The 26,275-nt window shown below is 35.6% G+C and overlaps 2 protein-coding genes across 11 annotated transcripts in view; one reads left to right on the top strand and one right to left on the bottom strand.

Moving 5' to 3' along the window:
- ZPBP (zona pellucida binding protein) overlaps positions 1 to 26,275 on the top strand; it is a 261,637-nt gene that overhangs the window by 168,995 nt on the left and 66,367 nt on the right. For all 5 annotated transcript variants that reach the window (XR_008626247.1, XR_008626246.1, XR_008626245.2 and 2 more), the window contains exon 8: positions 24,006 to 24,103. The gene's annotated coding sequence lies outside the window, so the exon portion shown is untranslated. The remainder of the gene's footprint in view (positions 1 to 24,005; positions 24,104 to 26,275) is intronic.
- Positions 2,549 to 26,275, bottom strand: part of VWC2 (von Willebrand factor C domain containing 2) — a 150,465-nt gene continuing 126,738 nt past the window's right edge. For 4 of the 6 annotated variants that reach the window (XM_063606230.1, XM_034964079.3, XM_034964078.3 and 1 more), the window contains one exon: positions 2,549 to 12,475. In XM_063606230.1, the coding sequence (XP_063462300.1) occupies positions 12,324 to 12,475 (152 nt within the window). In that variant the 3' untranslated portion in view covers positions 2,549 to 12,323. The remainder of the gene's footprint in view (positions 12,476 to 26,275) is intronic. The other 2 variants (XR_008955792.2, XR_004672468.3) reach the window with 1 other exon arrangement.

Raw genomic sequence — 26,275 nt, 5'->3', positions numbered from 1 at the left:
TATTTATTGATAGTTTTTCTTGTTGAGTTATAGTTTAATGAATTATCAGGATTTATAATTCATGTGATGTCAATGCTTTATAATGAAACTTTATAGCTCAGAGTAAAGTCAATGTTTATAAATTTTCCACATGCTTGTATTTTGTAATTTTTTCATGAAGAATTATGCACCTGTTTCCTAGGTCAGCTTGGTTAATTCTGTTGTTCAGGTATTTAAGTATTTTATGAACATTTTGTCTCCTGTTCATTCACTGCTACGTATAAAAAATTACCCTATAAATTATGGTATGCCTCCTTGCCTTATCAAGATCTAGTACTTATTTGTGCTTTTACCATTTTATAACATTATTATTATTATTATTATTATTATTATTTGAGACAGAGTCTCGCTCTGTCACCTAGGCTGGAGTGCAATGGCACGATCTTGGCTCACTGCAACCTCCGCCTCCCCGGTTTAAGTGATTCTTCTGCCCCAGCCTCCCAAGTAGCTGGGATTACAGGCACCTGCCATCATGCCCAGCTAATTTTTGTATTTTTGTAGAGACGGGGCTTCACCATGTTGGCCAGGCTGGTCTTGAACTCCTGATCTCAGGTGATCCACCTGCCTTGGCCTCCCAAAGTGCTGGGATTACAGGCATGAGCCAACATGCCCAGCCTGTAACCCTATTCTTTAAAAATGCAGTTTAAATAAAGATATTTTAATGAAACGAAAGCTGAAAAAATTATCACCAGTAGAAATTCACCGAAAGAAATAATAAAGAGTATTCTTCAGGCAGAGGGAAAAGGATTTACAATGAAAGGTGAAGGAAGCAATAAAAAAACAAGAAAATGGCAAATGTGGGGATGTGGCTAAATGAATAATGACTATTAGAAGAAGAAGAAGAAGAACTTTTCATATTTAAAACACACAGAATTAAGATAGAGCAAAACAGTAGACACGGTGAGGGAATAGTTAATGCATTGTCTATAAAATGATAAAAGCACCAATAAGTATTAGGTCTTAATAAGTCACAGCTGTATACTATATAGGGCATTAATTATATGTATGGAATTCTAAATTGGCAGTTCTTTTCATTCAGCATATTAAAGATGTTTAATTGCCTTCAGAATTCATTTTCTTATCCAAAGATAAGAATATTAAACATGCATCAAACATTCACAATTGTCATAATTCTTTTTTACATGGAATCTGTTTCCTCTGGCTGCCTTTATGATTCTCATTTTTTCTTCCTTTCACTGTAGCGCTGCTACTTGGGAATTCTTTGTTTTATCGTCTGTCATCAACTTTAGAAGGCCATCAGCCATTTTCTTTCTAACCATTGTTTTTCTGTTCCATCCTATCCTTTTTCACCTTTTGGAACTTCTACTTAGTATCTGCTACATTCTTTACCTCTTCTGCATTTTCTATCTGTACTTCTTTTCATTTGATCTGTCTTCAGATTCACTCTTTTCTCTTAAGTTGTTTCTAATCTGTTAAATCCAGTCAACTAAGTCTTTAATTTCAGTTATTACATTTTGCAGTTCAAAAAATCTTTTTTTGGTTCTTTTCAATTTTGCTAAGTCAGTTTAGGTTTTTAATCCTCTGCTGAAATTTCCAATTTTGTCCTATAGTCTTTGAATATAGATTTATTTTATATCTGGGTCTGATTATTCCATCATTAGGAGACTGTGATTCTGAACCTATTGTTGTTTCTGCTCCATTGTATTTGTGTAGCCTCAGATCAGCTCTGCACCTTGAATGCAGCCCAGTGGGGCTACAAACACATATAGGGAGGTTACCCGCCTTTGTATACCCAGACTCTAAATTTTGCTCCATTTTTTCCATGAAATGTCAAAAAGTGCTATTCAACTTCTCAGCATGCTATTCCAATAGGAAATGTACTCAGGGAAAAATGCTCAGAATGCCAGACTAAACTCTAATTTGGGCTTTTCCAGCCATTGGTCTGGTAGGTTTTCCTAAGTATTTAGTTCTCCACTGGCTTCAGGAAGAACTGTCTATTCTGCCCAGATTTTCCAGTTGCCCTTGGCAGGAGGATTGTTCTAAATTGCCTAATCTTCCAGTTCCGGAATGGGAAGTTCGTAGCCTTAAGAGAAAATACTTTTTGGTTTTAATTTATTTTTTAAAAAGCCTTTCTCCAAGCCAGTGCAGAGGAGCCTCTAGAGTGTTTCCATTAAAAAAAGAAATCTGAATCTAAGATATTTACTTACTGTTAGTCCATATTTCTCGATATGTGGTTTCATAATCATTACATTTACTTTTAGAAATGACAAAGCAGAAATGTATTATCACAGTCAATTCCGTGGGATATTATATTATAGATGCTACTTCAGGGTACAGCAGTGTCCATCTTTCATTAAATAAGAGAAGTAAAAGTTACATATTTGAGTGAGCCTCAAGGATTATATTTTAAATAACTCAAAATATTTAAAGCATTTTAAGTATTTTTAATGACGTATATACATTTTATTTATCTTGCTTAATCTACTTTCAAAAGCTAAAATATTTCAAAGGATTATCTTAAATGTGACTCTACCTGGAAGTGCAAAACTCAGTTTAATAAATACTTTATTTTATAAATCAGGTCAATACACATACCCATCCAACGATACATACAAATTCGGCCTAATTATTTAAATTCAACTCCACATAAAATTAAGGTATTACAAAACATTTTTCTGGTAAATATATATATAAATGGAATAAAAACTAAGATATAAATTATATGTGTTAAATTTAAACATGAGGATAAAATATTTTTCAAATGAGCGCTAAATTAAATTATTCATTTATTAGAATCTTCAAAATGTTCAATAGTCTCATATTCCAATGTACTATGTTATAAACACTTTAAATAGATCTTGTGCTTTATAAATATTTATCGATTCTAGGCTACGTGTTTTACAAATATTCACTCATTTAATCCTCTTAGTGGTTGATACCACTCTCCCCATGTTACTGATGAGCAATCTGAGTTACAGAGAGGTAGGTAACGTGTACCTGATAAATAACCAGTAAGTGGTAGAACTGGGATTAGAATCAGACCTCCAAAGGCCAAAGTCTTTACTGCCAAGTTACATTAAAGCAAATAAATTGCAAACGTTTATTGAGAATACTTATGATATAAATGTTAAAAGGATGCTCTGGCCTTTGTTTCTAGAGACTATGTTTCTATAGCTATGGAGTAAGGCTCAGGCCAGGGATGGGAACAACTCACCTATGCCTTTTAACTCCTATCATCTCTGCTGGAAACCAGACCCATCCTCCAGCCAGCATGTTCTCACCCTGGTTTCCTGAAAGCATCATGGGCATTCCCTTTTGATCAGTTTGCTCTCCTCTTTTCCCCTCACTTGAGTTCCCTTTGGTATCTTCAACACTAAGCACAGTGTTCTCCATCTGTCAGATATGCAGGAAAGGCGGTGACTGATGATTTATTAGTGGTTACAGTTGTTAGGTAAAATTGATGTTGTTTAATAAATTTGTACAGGACATGAACACTTACTGGAAAACTTTCACCAAATAATTTATAAAAGCATATCATTGTTCTCAGTCTATAGAAACTGTCAGAAATTCATAAATGTAATAAGTACAACATTTTAGTACATTTCCCCTATAACAGTCTATTAGAAATGAAGACAAAAAGCTATAATTTTACATTCATCAGGTACCTTGTAAAGCATCACACAGACTTGGTAAATGATGTTATTTAAAATGACTTTTTTTTAAGTTTTCAAATACTGAGTTAATGGAATAAGTATTTAAAATTATTTTAAACATTAATTCAAATTATAAATAGTAAATAACACAAGTAAATACACAGGTGTTTTATTCATGCTATATTTATAGCTATGTGCAAATAGTTGTGAACTTTATGTAGCCATATTGACATAGACAAATGAGAATAGCAAACTCGGCCAAGCAGAGTCTCTCTCTGTTCCCCTACATCCTTCACTGCTTAGGTCCAACTTTCTGTGGACTTAAGTGTGACTTAAAAGGAATTTCTGGCCAACAATGCAGTCCTTCTCTTGTCTTTTGTTTGTTTTGTTTTGTTTTAATCAGACCCTTGCTTATATTTATATCCACCTTTCCTATCACAGCAAATTGAGAGAGTAACTGTTTAACCATTTGTATAGATGCATGCATGTATAGAAAGATGAGCTTCCAGCTGGAAAATTTACATTATTCTGAGGAATAAATTTAAAGGAAAATTATCTCATCCAAATACCACTTTTATTATTTTCATTTTTCCTTAAGAAAAGGATTCATCGTGTATTAAAATGTTTGAGTTTTTTAGTCATACTTCTTAATATTTTAAATGTTTCAGACAAACCTCTGTTTTGCTCTATATTGCTCTGTTCCATTTTGCTTCCATATCCAAATTAATGTCTCCTTTTATTTTCTCTCCTGGTTATTATAATAACATGATTTGTCCTCTGAAGTGTAGGTATGCTGTTTATTGTACCAAAAAAAACACCATTATGTTTATTTTAAAGACATTTACTTTCTTGGCTTCAATAGAAGGCACAATTTTGAATCTCACTTCAGTGTTATTTGTAACAAATATTTTAAGGTATCAGTTGGCCATAATTAATCTAAAACCTACAAAAACGTATATAGAACATAATGATTTTTGTATCAAGCTCCTTTATTGCACTGATGCCTATCTTAAAATGAAAATCTTTTGCTTGAGAGAAAACAGTCAGAGCAGGTGGGAGCAGTAGATAGACCTGGCCGGTGGCAGCTGAGCCCCCTGGGGATGAGTGGGACTACCTCTGTCCACCCACAACCTTCACCATTGCTGTTATTGTTTGGAGTGGGGACAATCTTTGTTTTTGTTTTAAGAAATAGCATACACCTTGAAACTACAGATTTAACATTATGTAACATGGGTAGATTATTTTTATAATTAATCTATATTAAATTAAATTGGGGTTTGTGAGGATTTTTTATTTAATCCTCACAATAAACCAGGGTATACTGCAGAGTATAACTAGCCCAAGCAGGCACTTAGTTTTTTATGTCATTGGAACATACAATGGTAACTTCATAATTTTATCACTAGCTAGCTACTATGTATCAGAAAATGGCAAAATTTTGCTTAAAAGTATAAATCGTAATACTGATGTAAGTTTATGACTTTAATGCAAAAGTTCAAAATGGCATGTGATGCCATCGCTTTTTTTTATTAGTTTAAGGATATCTGCTGGTATCCTTGACTCAGAGCTTCATGGGTCCAAAGACCATATATGACTCTATCACCCAGGTCTAAATTGCAGTTGACACACAGAATGCAATGAATAAATCGATTCAGTAAGACTCACAGCTGCTCCCCAGGGAAGAATATTTGGAAGCAGGTAGAGCTATCCATTCCAGTCCTGACTGTGCCCCATGTAGGATAGCTTTGGAACCAGACAGATTTGGCCTCAGTTCCATCACTGATTTTTTTTTTTTTTTTTAAACAGAGTCTTGCTCTGTCACCCAGGCTGGAGTGCAGTGACGCGATCTCGGCTCAAGCAACCTCCACCCGCTGGGTTTAAGGGATTCTCCTGCCTTAGCCTCCCGAGTAGATTACAGGCATGTGCCACCATGCCCAGGTAATTTTTTTGTATTTTTAGTAGAGATGGGGTTTCACATGTTGGTCAGATTGGCCTCAAACTCCTGATCCACCTGCCTCAGCCTCCCAAAGTGCTGGGATTATAGGCGTGAGCCACCACGCCCAGCCCATCACTGAAATTTGGATAAGTTACCCACCATATGTTGACTTCTTCATCAATATAGCAGAGTTGATAAAATGAATAAATCAGATAAAAGAATATGAAATTTGAAATTGTAGTGTTTGCCATATAATCATCACCTAATAAATGGCAATTTACTTCTCTTGGCTCCAGAAAAACTGGGTCACAATATTTGGTTATATTTTGTAAATTTCAATATGAGAATCATACCTGAACAACCTGGTGCTTCAATACTATTTTTAAAAAGAGATCTCTAGATTTAGGAATCAAAATATAGCATAAGCATTTAGACTAGGGAGGCTACAACATTTTTGTGACGAGCTACTATTTACTTTGACAAGTATCAAGATTGATATTCTAGAATTAGGGATCAGTGTTGCTATTCATTATCTTATTTATGGGGAGTGGGGTAAAAGACCATTTTGGAAATTTCTGTCTAATTTCTAGAGGTCCCTGACCTAAACACAAATGATAAGACTTCAAATCACGGGCTCTGATATAAAGCAGATTTGGATTCTTAACTCAGCCTCTCATTCACTAGACTGAATCTTAAGGCAGTTTTTAAATTTCCCTGAGCCTATATTTACCTTTCTGCAACAAAGGGGATAGCATTACCCACAATTTGGGAGAACTGTGAGGTTAAATGTGATAATAAGTGAAGGAAACCTAGCATAACTTTTGGCCGATGATATACATTCACCGACTGCTTAAGAATGGCTTTTTAAAACTATGAAACTACTTGGTAATATAAAGAACATTAATAGTTTCATAGGTGTATATTACTTACTGGATACTTTTCACTTTTTTCCATTATAAGAATTATATGCTTAGGAAAAGAATAAACCCTGAAAACTAATAGAAATGAAAATAGAATTGTATTTATTTGACAATGTAAATATAAAAGTAAAGGGAATGGAAAAATGAAATCTTTCCATAAAATGTGTTTGGAAACAGTTCTTTCTAAAACATAAATTACAGAAATTCAAATAATAGAAAATATTAATCATTAAATAAAATGATCATTAAATAATCATCTAAATACACTTTAATGTATATGTTGGTCTTAATATAATTAGATACCAAATAAAATTGAGAAATATTTCTACTTGCTGAAAATTGAATTAAAAACTAAAGTCGCAATATTTGCAATTGTGTTTAGTCATCAGGCTGTATTCATAATATACTAAATTGACTTTAGGTACATACTTTGATTGCTTTTGATAATTCTGTGCCTATATAATAGGTCAGCCAGAGGTTTTATGTACTTTTCTGAACTTTAAAGGAAAGAGTTAAACAGTATGCATGTCTTAAATCATAAACTGCTCATGGGCCAAGCACTGAGAGCACATTTTCATTTAAGTTTTCTAATTCTATTGAAACTTTGGCTGAATACTTTTCAGGGTGATTGTCAGTGTCACTTAATATTCAGTGGGATTTGTTCATTTAAAAATTAGCCATTGGATTTAGTTTCTAAATTTTTGTGTTAAGGCTAGAATAGCAGGTGCTTTGCAAAATTTAAAGTGAAATTTGACACTACAGTAAAATTTCAACAACCATCACTTTTAAATAGTTATAATTCAGGTTATGGAAGCTACTATATTTCTGTACAAATGACTCAGCTCATTATTGTATCAGGTCACTAGATACCTACTGAGGTGTTTAATTATATTATGTAGAAAGATTAAAACATGCAGAAATGATCAATATCACAAATGAAAGTCTAAGAAAATTGTTTTCCAAAAATTAGAAATAAGAAAGTAAACAAATATCAAAACTGTAAACTTGACTTCCTTTATCATAAAGGGCCAGTGTCTCTTCAATACAATCAACTTTCTTCAGCATCAAAAATTTCACACTAAAAGCAATTTTTTTCTGACTTGCACCAGAAATGGCCAATAGCTGTCAGAGTTCATCCGAAAACTACCATGGGGTATTTGGGGTATTTGATGTGTCTCTGGGTTCTGTGACTTAGATATTTGATACTTGCAAGTTGACAGAGAAATCAAAAGACAACTGGGTTGGCAAACAGTAATGGGAGTTTTTAGTTGCTCTTTAATACATACATTGTCCTTAAACAAGAATAGCAAATAACTCTGAACTAATAGATGGAATACAATTCAACAAGCCTTTAACGTATATACAGATATTGGGTGATGTTTTGGGAATTGAATATCTCACAGCCCAAACTAAAGGGATTTGTAAATAATAGAAGAAGCAGGCATAAAATTAACTATTATGCAAACTATGGTATGATTCCTAAATGATATGTTAAAATTAGTACTATTACTGGGACATAGAGTGACAATTCTTCCAATAAGAACTACAGAAGCCTTACCAGCAATGGCACTTGAACTGGACATTGAAAATGGCTAATACTCAACATGCTGCAAAGGACACTCAGGGCAGGATCTGAGATAGTAAAGACCATGTTTAGAGTATAGTCTGTGGTACCCAGGGCCCAGAAGTCTCACCAGCCACAGGGGCCTGGGTCATGGTGTTGTCCATGATCTAATTGTGAAGACACCAGTCTTCCATGTTGAGGAGTTTGGATGTTATTTTGTGTGTGATTGCGATCCTCAAAGAATTCAGTTGAAAACTAAATCTACATTTAGAAAACTAAAATAATAGACTGAAGAAGTTGGTGTGAAGTGAGGATATGACATAAGTAGGCTGTTTAATCTGTGCTACGGAGCAATGAGAACCTGATCTTTGGAAGTTGCAGCTGAAATGTGAAAAATATGTACTGTAAAAATGCACTTATTCCTGAATAAGTAAATTGTTCTCTCTTAATCTGATTCTTCAGAATAGTTACTGACTGTATCAACCATCAGATGCTACTAGTGAGGAAAAAAAATATAGTAGGTAAGTAGGTTCAGTAAGACAGTTACAAATTATGTTGGCCAAAGAAGCATGTATGTTTTTACCAATGGTGCTTATTTGTACATCTGATACTCTTCATAATAACATTATGTTGGGGAAAAATATGATATTAAAAATAACAATGAAAAGTAGGATTGATCTCTTGCCCATTGAAGCAAATTTAGCAAATTGTTAATATTTTTAAAATCATAGTTTATGTCTATAATTTTGTTTTCTACATGTTTAAATAGTCCACATTTAAAATAATGGATTTAGTTTCCAACAATGCTTGTTTGAAACAGTGTATATTTTGTAAGTTTCAGATAATGTATACATTTAAAAACCAATTTCACTGCTTAAAAACAAAAATTAAACATCTGAATTTTATGATTTTTTAGGACTTTTAACCTTATATAAATGCAACATTTATGTTGGAGAAGTAGGGAGGAAAGTTTATTAAACATATTATTGATGTTACGAACTTAAAACTGTATGAGAGTTCTTCTTAGCATGTTTTACTGCACAAAGCAGGTGATGAAATTCTAAGTATCAAAAGATTAAAAGTATTATAATCAAGCCTAAATTAGTTTCAAGGCTTACAGACCCCTTGATGTCAAGGACACTGTGCCTCTCCATCTGCACTAGCTGCAACATTATAGCAGGACTAGCCTGGACTGGAGTGCATCTAATACTTCTTGCATGCAGGGATGAAATACAAGTTTTTGAAATGACTTTTCTCAAGACTTCTGGGAAATGTCAATAAAAAGTATTGTTAATCCACCCAACAAGTAAATATCCTATCACTGAAAGGATGAATTTAACTTGAAAACCTCTAAGACATCAGATAATTTCCAGAACCATTCTATTGCTTACATAAGTAGCTTTATACTTTCAGATCTAAATGTGGGTTGAAAATTTGAAATAAATTCATTAATACATTTGTAAGCACGATTTAGTTTATTAACTTGAACAAATCATTTAACAATTATTAGGTACTTATAGAGCAGGCCTATTTGAATTTTAGTGATTATGGCTTTTCCAGAACTTCTATACTTGAATTCTGAGGCCCCCTTTTCTGTGCTATCTCCAAACCATATTATTTTGAAATTCAGTAACTTATACTTTCCTTTTTAATTGGGCAGTTATTCAGGTTATTTATTGAATAGAACAGTTTGTTGTTGACAATCTCAGCAAAGAGTTCTCTGACAACAGAGGGGAGGAAAATAGAATGTCAATCTGAGATAGCTATGTATTTGTGAAAGTCTAACTGCAAGAAGAAGTTGATCTTGGACAAAAATGCAAATAATGCCATTATTATTAATGAGTATATGCAGTGTCAAAAATCCAAGTTCTTCCATGTGTTTGGTTTATGCATTATTTCTATGAGGAGAGAGGAATGAGGGGATTGAAATCAGAGATGGGGAGGGGAATTACTTTGGTGTAATAACAGCCATTGAGCTTTAGCTCTTAGGAGTGTGTGCTGGTGACCCTGCAGGTCAAACTAAGTTTAGAGCAAGTGAGTCAGTTAACTTCCCAAGATGATACTGGGTTCATTCTCTCTATATGCAACAAAATACTAGGTTTTCTGAAATTCTCACAGCTTTGAAAACACCATTGCAATTATTTCAGAGCTCATCATCCATTCTGGTAGGAATTATTATTAAGGGAAACAGGAAGACTTTGAGCTGCATGGACTGAGTCCCTAACTGCATCATGCCTGATGGAGAGAGAAGAGGTTACTAATGGCCCACCTACCCATGGGGGCTAGGGCCATTTATTAGCAAAACGACAACTTTAAATAACTGTGTCTCAAACAATCCATCCTTGAATAAAGGAGGGATGGCCAATGTCTACCAGTCTTTAATACAAAGGTTAAATTTTGGAAAGCTGATTACACCTGAGAACAATTAGCTAATAATTCCCCTGAGTATTTTCATGAAATCTATGTACTGGTAGTTCCTTTGGCTCAAGGTGTTCTTTATGAACAAGATAAAAATTAAATGACTATATGTAGTGTTTTGATGACTCAGTCAGTGGCATCTTTATACTTACTAAGGTTCACGATAGTTTAATTTTTCAATTATGATAGATGTTTCCATTTTTCTTGAATGTTATTCAGTCTTTAATGATTGAATTATTTTTTATATAATGATTTTTTCATGTTCTCCATCTTCTCATTAGGAAGGCTTTCTAATCTCCATTTGCTGGTCTCTAGTTTGGCTCCTAATACAATACATTATGATTTCATATACTTCTTATGCCAGAGACCAAAAGTCCAAGAAGGCAAGAAATCAAGCCTTACTCCCTTGTTGTCAATGCTTTGTACTTAATAGGTTCTTAATGCAAAATTTTAGAATAAACAAAAATATGAAAAATACCTTTAGAGGCTTCAAATAATCGTTATATATATTTTAATCGTTTAAAGACATAAATAGTGATTATAGTTTTGCTTTTTTTATCCTACACCTATTAAGACTCCAATTACCTCTTTCGTCAACACACCGCATGCTGATATGATTGATAAAGGTAGAACTATTTTCTATTATGCATTAATTAGATTAGCAGGACTTTGCAGTGGCTTTTTATGTTCTCTGTTCAAATGAAGAGAAAAGAAGTTGGTTTGGAATTATAACTGTAGGAAAGTTGTGGAATGCACTTGGTCTTCAGCTTTGTTTTAACAAAATAACTGCTTTCTCACTCTGCTTGTGAAGGGTGGCTAATTCAAGGTTATCAGTCAAGATTTTACTGTGTAGTTTATGGAGGATAGATGACTCAAGTCTGATGACAAATATGATTCCACTGAACTGACAGCTGAGTTATCTGTAGCACATTTAGATTTCAGGTATATAAACTTGTTTAGGAGTTTGATTTTCCTTAACTATCCTAGGAGAATCGAAGGACTCCTCCCCTATTTTGGTGTCTGCTTCAGCTTGATGGAACAGTAATGCAAATTTTCCAGCCTACTTTATTCCTCAGTTTAGGGAATGAATTAAAGTTATGCTTAGAAGAGAAAATAATGTAAATAAGAATGAAATATATGTATGTGCTTACCTATGGTGTACAATACAGGAGCTTAGGGGAAAGAACTGAGAAAGTGTGAGTTAGTGATCTTTACACCTGCATTTCACAAGTGACTGAGAATGAAGCAGATAAAAGCCATATATTATTATAAAAAGGAAATATATTTATGTGAAGTAGACATCAACATTAGAGATATGTCTGTAATTAAATAGAATTTAAACAGGGTTTCAGTGGAAATTGGTCCTAATATCTTATGATCCATTCATGCGTGACTCTGCCCTGTGAAAATGTGCAGGGGGAACATTCCTGGGTGATGGAATCAGAACTGAAAAAGATATGCAGGTACACGGTGAGGACGGTTGACAACACAGCATTTTTAATCTGCATCTATAGAAAACACTTATATAAGCTCTCTAATGGAGGGATTATAGAAATACATTTGATATATAATAGTGTACTTTTGTGTACTTACTGTGAAAATAGCACATTTATTTAGAGAAGGATTTTATGCCCAAAGTTCTTGTTGATGTTTTGAAATATATCCATTTCCTTCTGTTGTAGTAACTGTTATCAAGAAAAGGAAAAGTACCAACAATTTTCCATTATTCCTCATCAAAAGTCTTCTTTGACTGATACTTCCTAGAGTCATCTAGAATGTTCACATCAGTAAAATGTTCTAGAAAAAGTCAGAGTTTGTGTTCTGGGAAGCGTCTACATTTGCCTGCATTCATGTCTCGTGCACATGGCCTGCCGCTCGATTCTCCATGTGCCTTCCTCATAAGTACAGTGGCATATGGTGCACTCGTCAGTCTTCACTTCTCTGCCAGCAGGGATCACCGTGGTTTCTGCAAAGCAGTTTGGACCTGAAATGCAGAAAAATGTTTTATACTATTATGTGTGCATAAATATATAATATATATAATTAGGTATTAAGCATTACAGTATATATGTGTGTGTGTGCGTGTGTGTGTGTGTGTGTGTGTGTGTATTTGTTTGTTTGTTTGTTTTTGAGACAGAGTCTTGCTCTATCACCCAGGCTGGAGTGCAGTGGCACGATCTCGGCTCACTGCAACTTCTGCCTCCCGGATTCAGGCAATTCTTCTGCCTCAGCCTTTCAAGTAGCTAGGATTACAGGGGCATGCCACTATACCCAGCTAGTTTTTGTATTTTTTGTAGAAATGGGGTTTAACAGTGTTGGCCAGGCTGGTCTTGAACTCCTGACCTCAAGTGATCCACCCACCTTGGCTTCTCAAAGTGCTCAGATTACAGGCATGAGCCACTGCACCCGGCCAATGGTACATATTTTATTCAGTTTCTTTTATGAAGGACAGTGACAAAGTTATAATTTCAGTAATAATGAAATACTCTACTTTTGTTCTGAAAAGAAACCAGTGCCATTTAATTTTTTTTTTTTTTTTTTTTTTTTTTGAGACAGAGTCTTGCTCTGTCGCCAGGCTGGAGTGCAGTGGCACGATCTCGGCTTACTGCAACCTCTACCTCCTGGGTTCAAGTGATTCTCCTGCCGCAGCCTCCAGAGTAGCTGGGACTATAGGAGCGTGCCACCACACCCAGCTAATTTTTGTATTTTTAGTAGAGATTGGGTTTCACCATGTTGGCCAGGATGGTCTCAATCTCTTGACCTCGTGATCTGCCCGCCTTGGCCTCCCAAAGTGCTGGGATTACAGGTGTAAGCCACCGTACCCAGCCCATTTAAAATTTTTATAAGAGACAACACTGTGACTTTCATTAACTATTCCATTTTGGGGCTAAAATCTGCAGCCATTTCGTTTAATTAATTCTAAATACTCACAGAAAAAGCATAACTAAGACCTTCAAAGAACCAGTCTTCTTCAGGACACTTTCAGCAGAGATATCTTAAAACAAGCAAACTGCTTGAAGTGACATAAATTCAGTGTACCTTCCAGGCCTCCGAGGGCAGCTTTTCAAACTTTCCCATACATTACAATGGCCTGGAGGGCTGTCGAAAACACTGTTTGCAGAGTTTGTGACTCACTAGGTTTGGGTTGGGGCCTGAGAATTTGCTTTGATAAGTTCTCAGGTGATGTGGATGCTGCTTGTTTGGGGATACACTTTGAGAAGCACCATCTTAGTGTGTTGCAGGAGTCTGTCTTTCACAATTTTCCATGAGAATTGAGGATCTCTGTAATTCTCATAATCAATTCTATATCAGCTATAATATATCAGCCAACAAATGTGTCACATCTGCACTTTATGTTAAGATCAAGGACATGGAGAGATGAGTATCAGAAAGAGTTCCAACGTTAGTTAAAACACATTTTTTTAAAAAGATTAATGGCTTTGTGTTATGGTTCATACCTGTAGATCTCATTCAGCTATGAGCAACTGCTCTACCTCTATACCTCCCTCCAAAATTCAAACACTGGTAATTACTGCATCCTAAATAAAGGCCCTCAACTTTTATCTTCAACAGTTTGCAAAATTCTCATTCTCCTCCTTTCTTTGCTTCTAATATCTTTGATAATGTGCTCACAACCAAAATGTGTTTAATTATAGTGTGTGAAGTCATCAAAGAGATGAAAAAGGTCCATCTGCAAAATTTTAAAAAATAAATTAATCCAGAAAACTCCAGAATAACAACTGGCCTTTGAATAATTCTAAGTACAATAGCTCATGTTCTGTGGTGGTGGTTTTCGAGTTCGCCCAGGAGGTGGAGGGCCCCCGCTTCTGGATGCCCAGCTCTGCACATGGCTGCCTGCTTGCATGTGCCCCCTTCTCCCTCCCTGAACTCTGTTTTCTTTTTTGTTTGTTTTGTGTTTGAGACAGTGTATTGCTCTGTCACCCAGGCTGGAGTGCAGTGGCATGATCATGGCTCACTGTAGCTGCTTCAATCTCCTGGGCTCAAGGGACCCTCCCACCTTAGCCTCCTGAGTAGCTCTGATCAGAGGAGCACACCACCACACCTGAGTAACTTAAAAAAAAAACATCTTTGGAGATATGAGGTCTTTCTATGTTGCCCAGGCTGGTCTCAAACTCCTGGGCTCAAGAGATCCTCCCGCCTTGACCTCCCAAAGTGCTGGGATTATAGGAATGAGTTGCCGCACCCAGCCCTGGACTTTCTTTTCTTCTTGTCCCCTGTTCAGACACTGCCCTAAGGTTCTGCCCTTGAACTCTTTCTCTTTCAGAGAACCCAACAATCATTCATCTGGCAATGTCTCCCAAATTTTAGTTCCAATTGTACTTTCTCGCTTGAGCTCCAGTCTTGTGTTTCCAGGAGGCCAGTATCTGCATTACCTGAAAACACCAGATTTATGATGTCTGAGCCCAGTGTCACATATCCATTAGCTCTGGTGAATTGTAAGACTAAATTCAAGACCCCTCCCCACCCAGTGGCCCCAAAAGGATATTCTAGTCCTCTCTGCACTCCACCACACCCCACACAACTGGCCTCCACAGTTTGCTGCCTCCCTTGCTCTGCAGTGCATTTTCCTTAGTCCATAAGGCCAACAGTGCCACAGTGACCATTCGGATGGTGCCTATGTTTAAAATTTCCCTAATTAGTCACATTTGGCTCGAGCTGTCTTTGGCATGCCTTCTTTTCTGTATCATCTTTTTTTGCAGAGGTAAATTTGAAAATACAATCTGCTTTTATTTCACCCTAATATCTGTCATAGTGCTTTGCACAGAGAAGCCACACCATAACTGCCCACAAGACCTGTATCCTTAGATACAGATACTGACAGGTCTCATCTCCAGACAAATCTGGATTAAAAATCTGGTACTTAATAGTTATGTGATCTTGGACTGATTAAATTAATTATTGTGTGCCTTAATGGGAATAATAAGACCTCACAGGGCCTCATGAGGGCTAAACTGGATAATTATATTTCACCAATCCTGTTGTTCTACAAATGCTAGCAAAAGTCTTTACCTGAATTAATCTTTCTATGTCAGGGCAACAGTCACTTGTAATGAGTTTTTATCATACTAAGGTTAACTCTTCATTTTGCATTTTACTGTAGAATGTAAAATCTTTATTTTTCAGTCTTTTGCAACACATTGAAGTCTTTATTCTTTTTGATGTTCAAATTGTCCAAAATTTGGCTAATGGGAGATCTGGACTTCAAGCTAGCTCTCATGTCTTTTTGACACACTCCTTTAATCACTAAAAGCTTCTTTCATTTCTAAACTAAGAAGATATCTTCAGCTGATCTTGCCCATATCTGTAATTAACCTTCTCTCTTCCTTTTGGTGGAGAATATATTTAGAACAAAGACCTGGCTATCACGTGTAGTATACTGACTGGGGTGGCCCTTCTAGGCCTTCTTGGTGGGCACAGATAGGAACACATAAAAACACACATACACATACATTTTTAAAAATTATAAATTCATAATATTAATTATAATTCAAAAATTTTCCTCTTAGATTTGTGTTATGTGTGGCTTTTCTCATACAATGAAACACTTTAACATATTTACTTATTTTGCTTATCCTGTTGTATTTAGATTTTAATTATATGTCTCATTTTACACTAAGACCTGTAAACCAAAAATAAACTTCTAAGTCCCTCACCAATTGAATGGACCCCTCCCTGTGGACAAGGGCATTCCAAAGTTAACCTGAAAACCTGTCTCAGGTCATGATGAAATGTAGGCATTGGACATGCCTCATTATAACCTCCTCCTTTTGGAATTCAGGCACAGCTGACCAGCTTTACCATTAAAATAGAGATCTTAAAACTGACAAAACAGACTTTTTGTAGCAATAAGAAACCAAATTCCAGCCTGACTCTAGTATTGGCATCACATGACAGACAGTGGTCCCTGAAAGAAATAGATGTATTTTGTCCCAAAATATATTTCTTTGACATATTTTGAAATGGCCCTGCAAGGCTGTCTTTTGTGGGGAAAATCTGCATTCCGTAGACAATCCCCTTCCCTTTCCAGGTCTTTTCCCTCATCCAGGAGAGAATTAATGAAGAGTCTGGCACCTTTATAGGTCTGATAAGAGCTCTGAAGCCTGCTACTGGAGGCTTCATCTGCATGACAAAACTATGGTCTCCACAACCCCTTATCTTAACCCAGACATTCCTTTCTATCGATTCCAGGTCTTTATATGATAGCTCTTTCACGCAATTGTCAATCAGAACATCTTTGAATACACCTATGACCAGGAAGTGGCCCCCAACTCCACCCTCAGTTTTGAGTTGTCCCATCTTTCAGGACCAAACCAATATATACATTACATGTATTGATTGATGTCTTATGTTAGTTACCCTAAAATGTATAAAGCCAAGCTGTGTCCCAATCACCTTGGGCACACATTCTCAGACTCTCCTGGGACTGTGTCATGGACCATGGTTACTCATATTTGGCTCGGAATAAATCTCTTTAAATATTTTACAGAGTTTGACTCTTTTTGTTGACAGACTCTTGTTTATTAAAATCCTTAATATACTCTCCTATTTTTATCCTACTGTTATGTAATTTAAAAATTACAATGCAAATGTCATTCCTAGTAATTAATATATATTTTGCACTTCTTAGAGTCAGCATATTTTGCTCAAAAGTCACTTATCTCTTCTCTGTGTGGTTGTATTATCACTGGCATACAGAGTCAGGTCCATCTGTTCCCATTTATCCTCTCCACTTCATTCCTACTCTGTTACCTCCCACCTCCAGCCATTATGTCAATCATTTTCAGTGATTTCTAATTTATCCTTTAAGTGTAACTTTTTTTAAGAATAAGCAAATTATTTCCTCATTTTTCTTTCACAAAAGGTAACATACTTCTTAATGCTGTGTACTTTGCTTTTTTTCACCTAAAAACATGTCCCAGCTTATCACTCCACATCCATACACAGACCCAGTACTTGTTCTTTATGGCTCCATTGTGTGCCTTCACCATTGTTTATTCAACATGGACTGTATTGATGGGTCACTTGAAACTGGTCCCCCTGCATTTAGGAAACATATAAATGCTTAGCACATTTTTTTTTATCATCTGCTTCAGGCAAGAAAGAGATATAAAAATTGCTGGAATTTATTAGTAACACCTGTATTCATGAGGAAAAACAAAAACCAACGAAAACATCAAGTGTTAAAATGATTTAAAACACACAATCCTAGAGGCAGAAAGCAACAATTTACAAGCGTTTCACATAAGAAAGTTGGTTTTATACACTTTCAAATAAGTTATATAGAGATTTATCTCTTTATCGTTGCTAAATGACTAATGAGAAGAAACATTGATTCTGGGTTTCCCTTGCTTGAGTCACAACGTCCAGACTAAACTTGGGGTGAAGGCAACTCAGCATCTGTACTTCAGATGTTTGTCCCCCACTGCTGCGATTAAAAGAAAATAATTCTTCTTGGTAAGAATTTTATGATAGTATGATTTATTAAATTTTTGACAGTTGGCTGGGTGTGGTGGCTCACGCCTGTAATCCCAGCACTTTGTGAGGCCAAGGTGGGCGGATCACGAGGTCAGGAGATCAAGACCATCCTGGCTAACACAGTGAAACCCCATCTCTAGTAAAAATACAAAAAATTAGCTGGGCGTGGTGGCGGGTGCCTGTAGTCCCAGCTACTTGGGAGGCTGAGGCAGGAAAATGGCGTGAACCTGGGAAGCAGAGCTTGCAGTGAGTTGAGATTGCCGCCACTGCACTCCAGCCTGGGTGACAGAGCAAGACTCCGTCTCAAAAAAAAAAAAAAGAAAATTTTTGACAGTTAATATTTACTATATTCTTTAGCTCTTTGTTCTTTTTTGAATTTTTTGTCCTTATTATTATTTTAACTAGTTACTCTGTTACTAGAAAGGGGTCCTGATCCACACCCCAAGTGAGGGTTCTTGGATTTCATGCAAGAAAGAATTTGGGGCGAGTCCATAGAGTAAAGTGAAAGCAAGTTTATTAAGAAAGTGAAGGAATAAAGAATGGCTACTCCATAGACAAAGCAGCCCTGAGGGCTGCTGGCTGCCCATTTTTATGGTTATTTCTTGATTATATGCTAAACAAGGAGTCAATTATTTATGAGTTTTCTGGGAAAGGGTGGGCAATTCCCAGAACTGAGGGTTCCTCCCCTTTTTAGACCATATAAGGTAACTTCCTGATGTTGCCATGGCATTTGTAAACTGTCATGGTGCTGGTGGGAGTGTAGCAGTGAGGATGACTAGAGGTCACTCTCATGGCCATCTTGGTTTTGGTGGGTTTTAGCCGGCTTCTTTACTGCAGCCTGTTTTATCAGCAAGGGCTTTATGACCTGTTTCTTGAGCCGACCTGTTTCTTGCACCAACATCCTATCTCGTTGTGACTTAGAATGCCTTAACCATCTGGGAATGCAGCCCAGTAGGTCTCAGCCTCATTTTACCCAGCCCCTATTCAAGATGGAGTGGCTCTGGTTCAAACACCTCTGACATCTCCATTAGACAGTAATTTTCTCATTGTAGAGTTTTCTATTGTATTGTAGTTTACAAACACACAAAGTACAATGCATACAAATAAATAAAACTCTTTTTTAAATGATAGAAATCAAGATTTACCTCACATTAAAATATATTACCAATGAAATTAATTCCAAGAGGGAATGTAAACTTGCTTAGAATGTGAAAAACGAATATTTACCAAAATTTGCTTCCTTTTTGTTTATTTAGTCCCTGATGACTCTGAGGAACTATTGTACTGGTTCTTTCACAGCGTGAGTAAAAGCAGTGGCACTGCTGTAGCAGTGGCTGCTGTGGTGGAGATGGCTGAGTGATGAATGGTCACTTTCCATAGCTATCATTTACTCTCATGATAAGTACTGTCTTTTACCCCTTTTTCTAATACATCATAGAACTGCCCGTGTTGAATATGCTGCTTCTGTCTTAACACAGTACAGTTGAGGTGATGGAAGGTCAATTTATGTTTCAAATAAGCTGTATAAATGTGGACCCTTAAAAATTCCTAAAGTAAGCTTTCTTCATCTTAAGTGATTTTTAGCTTAAGGAGGGGATTATTCAGATAACAATTAGAATTAATACATGCTGGCCTGGCACGATGGCTCACACCTCTAATCCCAGCAATTTGGGAGGCTGAGGTGGGTAGATTACGAGGTCAGGAGTTCAAGACCAGCCTGGCCAAGATGGTGAAACCCCATCTCTACTAAAAATACAAAAATTAGCCAGGTGCGGTGGCAGGTGCCTATAATCCAAGCTACTTGGGAGGCTGAGGCAGAAGAATTGCTTGATCCTGGGGAGAGGAGGTTGCAGTGAGCCGAGATCGCGCCACTGCACTCCAACCTGGGCGACAGAGTGATACTCCATCTCAAAAAAAAAAAAATTAATATATGCTATGTTGCTATTTTTTCCTGCTTCAAATATTTAGTTATGATGTAAAGTTACTGCTCTTGTAATAGGTAAGTTCTTTTTGAATAAAAACCACGTAAAAGTGGTAAGTTATAAAAATTTAACTAAAATGTAAATTTGGATTTTTACAACAGATTTTAATTACTGAAATTTTTTAAAGCCTTCCTCCTATAAGCAGCATTCCTAATAAATTAATCAAGTTGTGAAATTGTTTCAACCAAGTCCCTCTAAACATGTGTATGTACATGCATGTGCATTTATTTTCTTTTTAAAAACATACTACTTTTTAAAAATTTGTTTTATTTTGAAATCAAACCTGGAAGTTGCAAAGGGAGTAGGAGGTCCTATGCACCCTTCACTCAGTTTTTTTCCCAAAGTTACAGCTTACATAATTATAGAATAATACAGGAGTGAAGAAGAAATCACTTAGGCAGATAGTGAGGGTATGGGAGTCCTCGGTAAAGCTTTTCTTTTAATGAAAAGCAGCCTCAAATCATTTTCTAACAAAGAGCAGCCTGTAAAGTTGAGCTGCAGACATAGACAAACAAGATGGCAACCGCCAAGGGGAGAGTTCATTTACAAAATAAGGTTAGGGTGGGGTGACCAGCCTTCCCCCATGCTATGTAAATGTCACATCTGATCCAACCAATCTGTGAGCCCTATGTAAACCAGACACTGCCTCCTCAAGGCGGAATATAAAATCCAGCGCATCTGCCACCAGCCAGTCTTTCCTCTCGGAAGTCCCTTCTCTCTCACTAGAGAGAGAGCTGTTCTTTCTCTTTCTTCTGCCTATTAAACCTCCGCTCCTAAACTCTTTGTGTGTGTCCCTGCCCTAAATTTTCCTGGAGCAAGACCACAAACCCTGGGTATATACCCCAGACAACGTAGCCACTTCAATAATATGTGCATATACATCTATGTTATTTGATTGCATATACAACTTTGTGTAATCACCACCCAATCAAGACCTCCCTCTGCCACCCTATATAGTCACACTGCACCTTCTCTTGCCCCACCATCTTTAACCCCTCAGGGCTAATAATATTCTCCATATCTACTGTTTTATTATTAAAAGAATACTATGTAAGTGGAATCATATAGTATCAAAAGTGGGCTTTGGGATTGGCTTTTAAAACTCAGCATAAAGCCTTTGAGATCTATCCAAGTTGTGGTGAGTATCAATAGTTCATTCCTTTTAACAGGTAAGTTGTATTCCATGGTATGGCTGTACCACAGTTTAATAATTTAACAACTGAGTGGCATTTTGTTTTTTTCCAGTTTTGAGCTATTATAAATAAAGCTGAATATTTTCTGTGAACATAGTCTTTCTCCTAAATGAAAGCACAGGAGAAATACAACTACCACAATTGCTGGATTGTGTGGTAGCTGAGTATTTAGTTTTATAAGAAACTGACAAACTGTTTTCCAGAATGTCTATAAAATTTACAGTCCAATCACGAATCCAGTTTACTCACATCTTTACCAGCATTTGATCTTGTCACAAGTTTTTGTTTTAGCCATTATATTGATGTATAGTGATATCTCAAGTTTTAATTTGTATTTCCCTAGTGGCGGGTGATGTTCATCTTTTCATGTGTTTATTTGCCATTTTATATCCTCATCTGTGAAAGGACTCTTCATGTATTTTGCCTATTTTCTAACTGAATTGTTTGGTGTTTTTATTGTTTAATGTTGTGTTATTTATATGTTCCAGGTACTGTTCCTTTATCAGACATGTGGTTTACAAATATTTTATCTGAGCTTGTAGCGTTCTATCATCTTAAAGGGGTCTTTGATAAAAGAAAAAATTTATATTTCAAAAAAAATTTTATATTTCAATGCGGTCAAATGCATCAATTTTCTATCTTATGGATCCTGCTTTTGATGTCCTAACAACTCATCAAGAAGCCCTACGTCCTAAAGTTTTTCTCTTGTTATTTTATAAGAATGTTATACTTTTATGGTTTACATTTAAATCTATGATCCATTCTGAGATAAATTTTTCATAGGGTGTGAGGTTTGGGTTTGAGATTCTTTTTTTTTTTTTTTTTGGCTACGGATATCCAATTGTTACAGTGTCATTTGTTAAAAAAACAAGCAAACAAACAAACAAAAAACTACCCTTTCATTGAGTTACCTTTGCACCTTTGTCAAAAATAAATTTGCTGTACTGTTGTGGGTCTGTTTCTGTGTTCTGCTGTTCCACTGATCTATGTGTCTGTCCTCTTCACAATACAATAGATTTTAAATGGGGTGGAATGATTCTTCCCTCTTTATTCTATTCCAAAATTGTTTGTATATTTAGGACAACAGTTTTTTTATGTCTTTTGCAAATGTTTTCTTCCAGTCTGTGGTTTGCATTTCATTCTTTTGAGAACATCTTTCAGAGAGCAAAAATTTTTAATTTTAATGGAGGCCAGCCCATCAATTCTTTCTTTATTATTCATGTTACTGATGTTGTATCTAAAAATTCATCACCAAACCCAAAGCTATCTAGACTTTCTCCTATGTGATCTTCTACGACTTTTATGGTTCTATGATTTACATGTAGGTATATAATCTATTTTAAGTTAATTTTTATGAAGGGTGTAAAGTCTGTCTCTTGATTTATTTTTTCACATGTGGATGCTCAGTTGTTCCAGTACCATTCATTGAAAAAACTATCATTGTTCCATTGTACTACGTTTACTCTGTTAGCAAACAGTGTTAGCTAACAGTGTTAGCTAACAGTGTTAGCTAACAGTGTTAGCAAACAGTGTTAGCAAACAAACAGTGTTAGCTAACAGTGTTAGCAAACAAACAGTGTTAGCAAACAGTGTTAGCAAACAAACAGTGTTAGCAAACAGTGTTAGCAAACAAACAGTGTTAGCAAACAGTGTTAGCAAACAAACAGTGTTAGCAAACAGTGTTAGCAAACAAACAGTGTTAGCAAACAGTGTTAGCAAACAAACAGTGTTAGCAAACAGTGTTAGCAAACAAACAGTGTTAGCAAACAGTGTTAGCAAACAAACAGTGTTAGCAAACAGTGTTAGCAAACAAACAGTGTTAGCAAACAGTGTTAGCAAACAAACAGTGTTAGCAAACAGTGTTAGCAAACAAACAGTGTTAGCAGTGTTAGCAAACAAACAGTGTTAGCAAACAGTGTTAGCAAACAAACAGTGTTAGCAAACAGTGTTAGCAAACAAACAGTGTTAGCAAACAGTGTTAGCAAACAGTGTTAGCAAACAAACAGTGTTAGCAAACAGTGTTAGCAAACAGTGTTAGCAAACAAACAGTGTTAGCAAACAGTGTTAGCAAACAAACAGTGTTAGCAAACAGTGTTAGCAAACAAACAGTGTTAGCAAACAGTGTTAGCAAACAAACAGTGTTAGCAAACAGTGTTAGCAAACAAACAGTGTTAGCAAACAGTGTTCATATTTATCTGAGTCTATTTCTGGGCTCTCTATTCTGTTCCATTGATCAATGTGTCTATTCTTTTGCCAATACCACACTGTCTTGATTACCATTGCTTTATATTAAGTTCAGCTACATTTTTCTCTTTCAATATCGTGTTGGCTATTCTAGGTCTTTTGCCCCTCCAGATAAAACAGGATCCGTTTTGATAACTATAAAATTGCTTCCTGGGATTTTGTTTGGGATTGTGTTGAATCTATTGCTCAACAATAGATCTTGATAATGTTGAGTCTTTCTATCCATGAACTTGAAACATCTCTCTATTTATATATTCTATGATTTTTTTCTATCATAGTTTTATATTTTTCCTCATATAGATCTTATGTATATTTTGCTAATTTTATACCTAAGTATTTCTTTTTGGTGATAGTAATATAAATGTATTATGTATTTAATTTTAAATTACAGTTGTCATTTGCTAGTATATAGGAAAGTGATTGAATTTTGTCTATTAACCTTGTACACTGCAATCTTGCTTATTAGTTCCTGAAGTTTTTTTTCTTGATTGTTTTGAATTTTCTACACAGACCATCATGTCATCTGCAAACAAAGACAGTTTTATTTCTTCTTTCCCTATCAGTATACGTTTTATTTCTTTTTCTTGTCTTATTGCAGTAGTTGGGACTTCCACTATGATGCTGAAAGGAAATGAAGAAAGGAGACATCCTTATTTTGTTCCTAATCCTGGTGAGAAAGCTTCAAGTTTCTCAACGGTAAGTACGATGTTGTAGGTTTTTTGTAAATAGTCTTTATCAAGTTGATGAAGTTCTCCTCTGTTCCTAGTTTACCTTATCATAAAAGGGTGTTAGATTTTGTCAGGTCTTTTTTCTGTATCTACTGATATCATCATGTGATTTTTCTTCTTTAGCCTGCTGATGTGATGAATTAAGGCATACCTGGGATAAATCCCATGTAGTTGTGATGTATAATTATTCTTACACATGGTTGGGTTCAATTTGCTAATAGTTTGTTGAGGATTTTTGCATCTATATTCTTAAGAAATATTAGTTTTTAGTTTTCCTTTCTTGTAGTGTCTATGTCTGGTTTGGTAATAGGGTAACGCTGAAAGAAATTGTAAAATATTGATATCAGTTCTTCCTTAAATGTTTGGTATAATTCACCAGTGATCCTATCTGGGTCCACGGTGCTTCCTGTTTTGGAAGGATGTTAATTATTGATTATATCTCTTTTATATATATAGACCTATTTGGAGTATCTATTTCATTTTGTGTGAGCCTTGTCAGATTGTGTCTTTCAAGGAATTGGTTCATTTCATCTTGATTATTAAACTTGCAGGAATAGGATTGTTTGTAGTATTTTTTTATTATCCCTTTAATGTCCATGGGATCTGTAATGATGTCCTCTCTTTTGTTTCTTATAGCAATTTGCATCCTCTTTTTTGTTCTTAGCTTGGTGAGATACTTAGAACCTTTATTAATCTTTTCAATGAACAAGTTTTTGTTTTAATCAGCTTTCTCTATTGTTTTCCTGTTTTCAAATTAATAGATTACTGCTCCATTTATTTTCTTTGGCCTACTTTGAAATTAATTTGCTCTTCTTTTTCTAGTTTCTAAAGGTGGAAGCTTAGATTATTGGTTTTAGATTTCTTCTTTTCTAATTTATGCATTCAATGCTACAAATGTCCCTAAAGTCCTGCTTTCACTATATCCCACACATATATTTTTATTTAGTTTAAAATAAACTAAATTTTTATTTAGTTTAAAATATTTTTAAACTTCTCGAGACTTCTAGGCTCCATGTGTTATTTATAAGTTTATTGTTTAACATTCAAGTATTTGGGGACTTTCCAGGTATCTTTCTATTACTGATATCTAATTTAATTCCCTTGTGGTCTGAGAGCAGCTATTGTATGATTTCCATTTTTCAAAATTTATTAAGGTATTTTATGACCCAGAATGTGGTCTATCTTAGTAAGGGTTCCATATCATCTTGAGAATAATGTGTATTATGCTATTGTTGATGAAGTAGTCAATAGATGTCAATTATATCCACTTGACTCATGGTACTCTTCAGGTCAACTATGTCCTTACTGATTTTTCAGCTTCCCGAATCTATACATTTCTGGTAGAGGGGTGTGGAAATATGCAAGTATAAAAGTGGATTCACCTGTTTCTTCTTGCAGTTCTATCAGATTTTGCCTCATGTGTTTTGACACTGTTTTCAGGCAAATGCATATTGAAGACCTGTGTGTCTTCTTGAATAATTGACTCATTTATCATTATATAATACCTCCCTCTGGCTGATAACTTCCTTGTTCTGAAGTCTGCTCTGTCAGAAATTAATATAGCTACTTATCCTTTATTTTGATCAGTCTTAACATGGTGTAACTTTATCCATCCATTTACTTTGAAGCTATATAGTAGTCCCTTTTTATCCACAGTTTTGCTTTCCATGGTTTCAGTTACCCATGGTCAACTGCAATCCAAAAATATTAAATGGAAAATTCCAGAAATAAAAAACTCCTAAACTTTAATTTTTTTGCACTGCTCTAAATAGCATGATGAACATTCATGCCATCCCATGCCATCTTTCCTGGTACATAAATCATCCCCTTGTCTAGCATATTCTTGGTGTGTATGCTACTCACCCATTATTATAAGGGAAAAACATAGTATGTATAGGGTTCAATACTATCTAAGGTTTCAGGCATCCACTGGGGGTTGTAGAAAATATCCTTTGTGGATAAGGGGGGATAGTCTATGTGTCTGATTTCTTGCAGACAACAAATAGTTGTGTGTTGTTTTTGATCCCCTTTGAAAATCTGTTTCTTGGTGTATATAGCCCATTTATGTTCAAAGTGACTGTTAATATAGTTGAATTAATATCTGCCATATTTCTCACTATTTTCTATTTGTTGCACTTGT

The sequence above is a fragment of the Pan paniscus genome, chromosome 6, assembly GCF_029289425.2.
Source record: "Pan paniscus chromosome 6, NHGRI_mPanPan1-v2.0_pri, whole genome shotgun sequence".
Lineage (NCBI taxonomy): Eukaryota > Metazoa > Chordata > Mammalia > Primates > Hominidae > Pan > Pan paniscus.
This window is presented reverse-complemented; position numbering and strand designations above follow the sequence as displayed.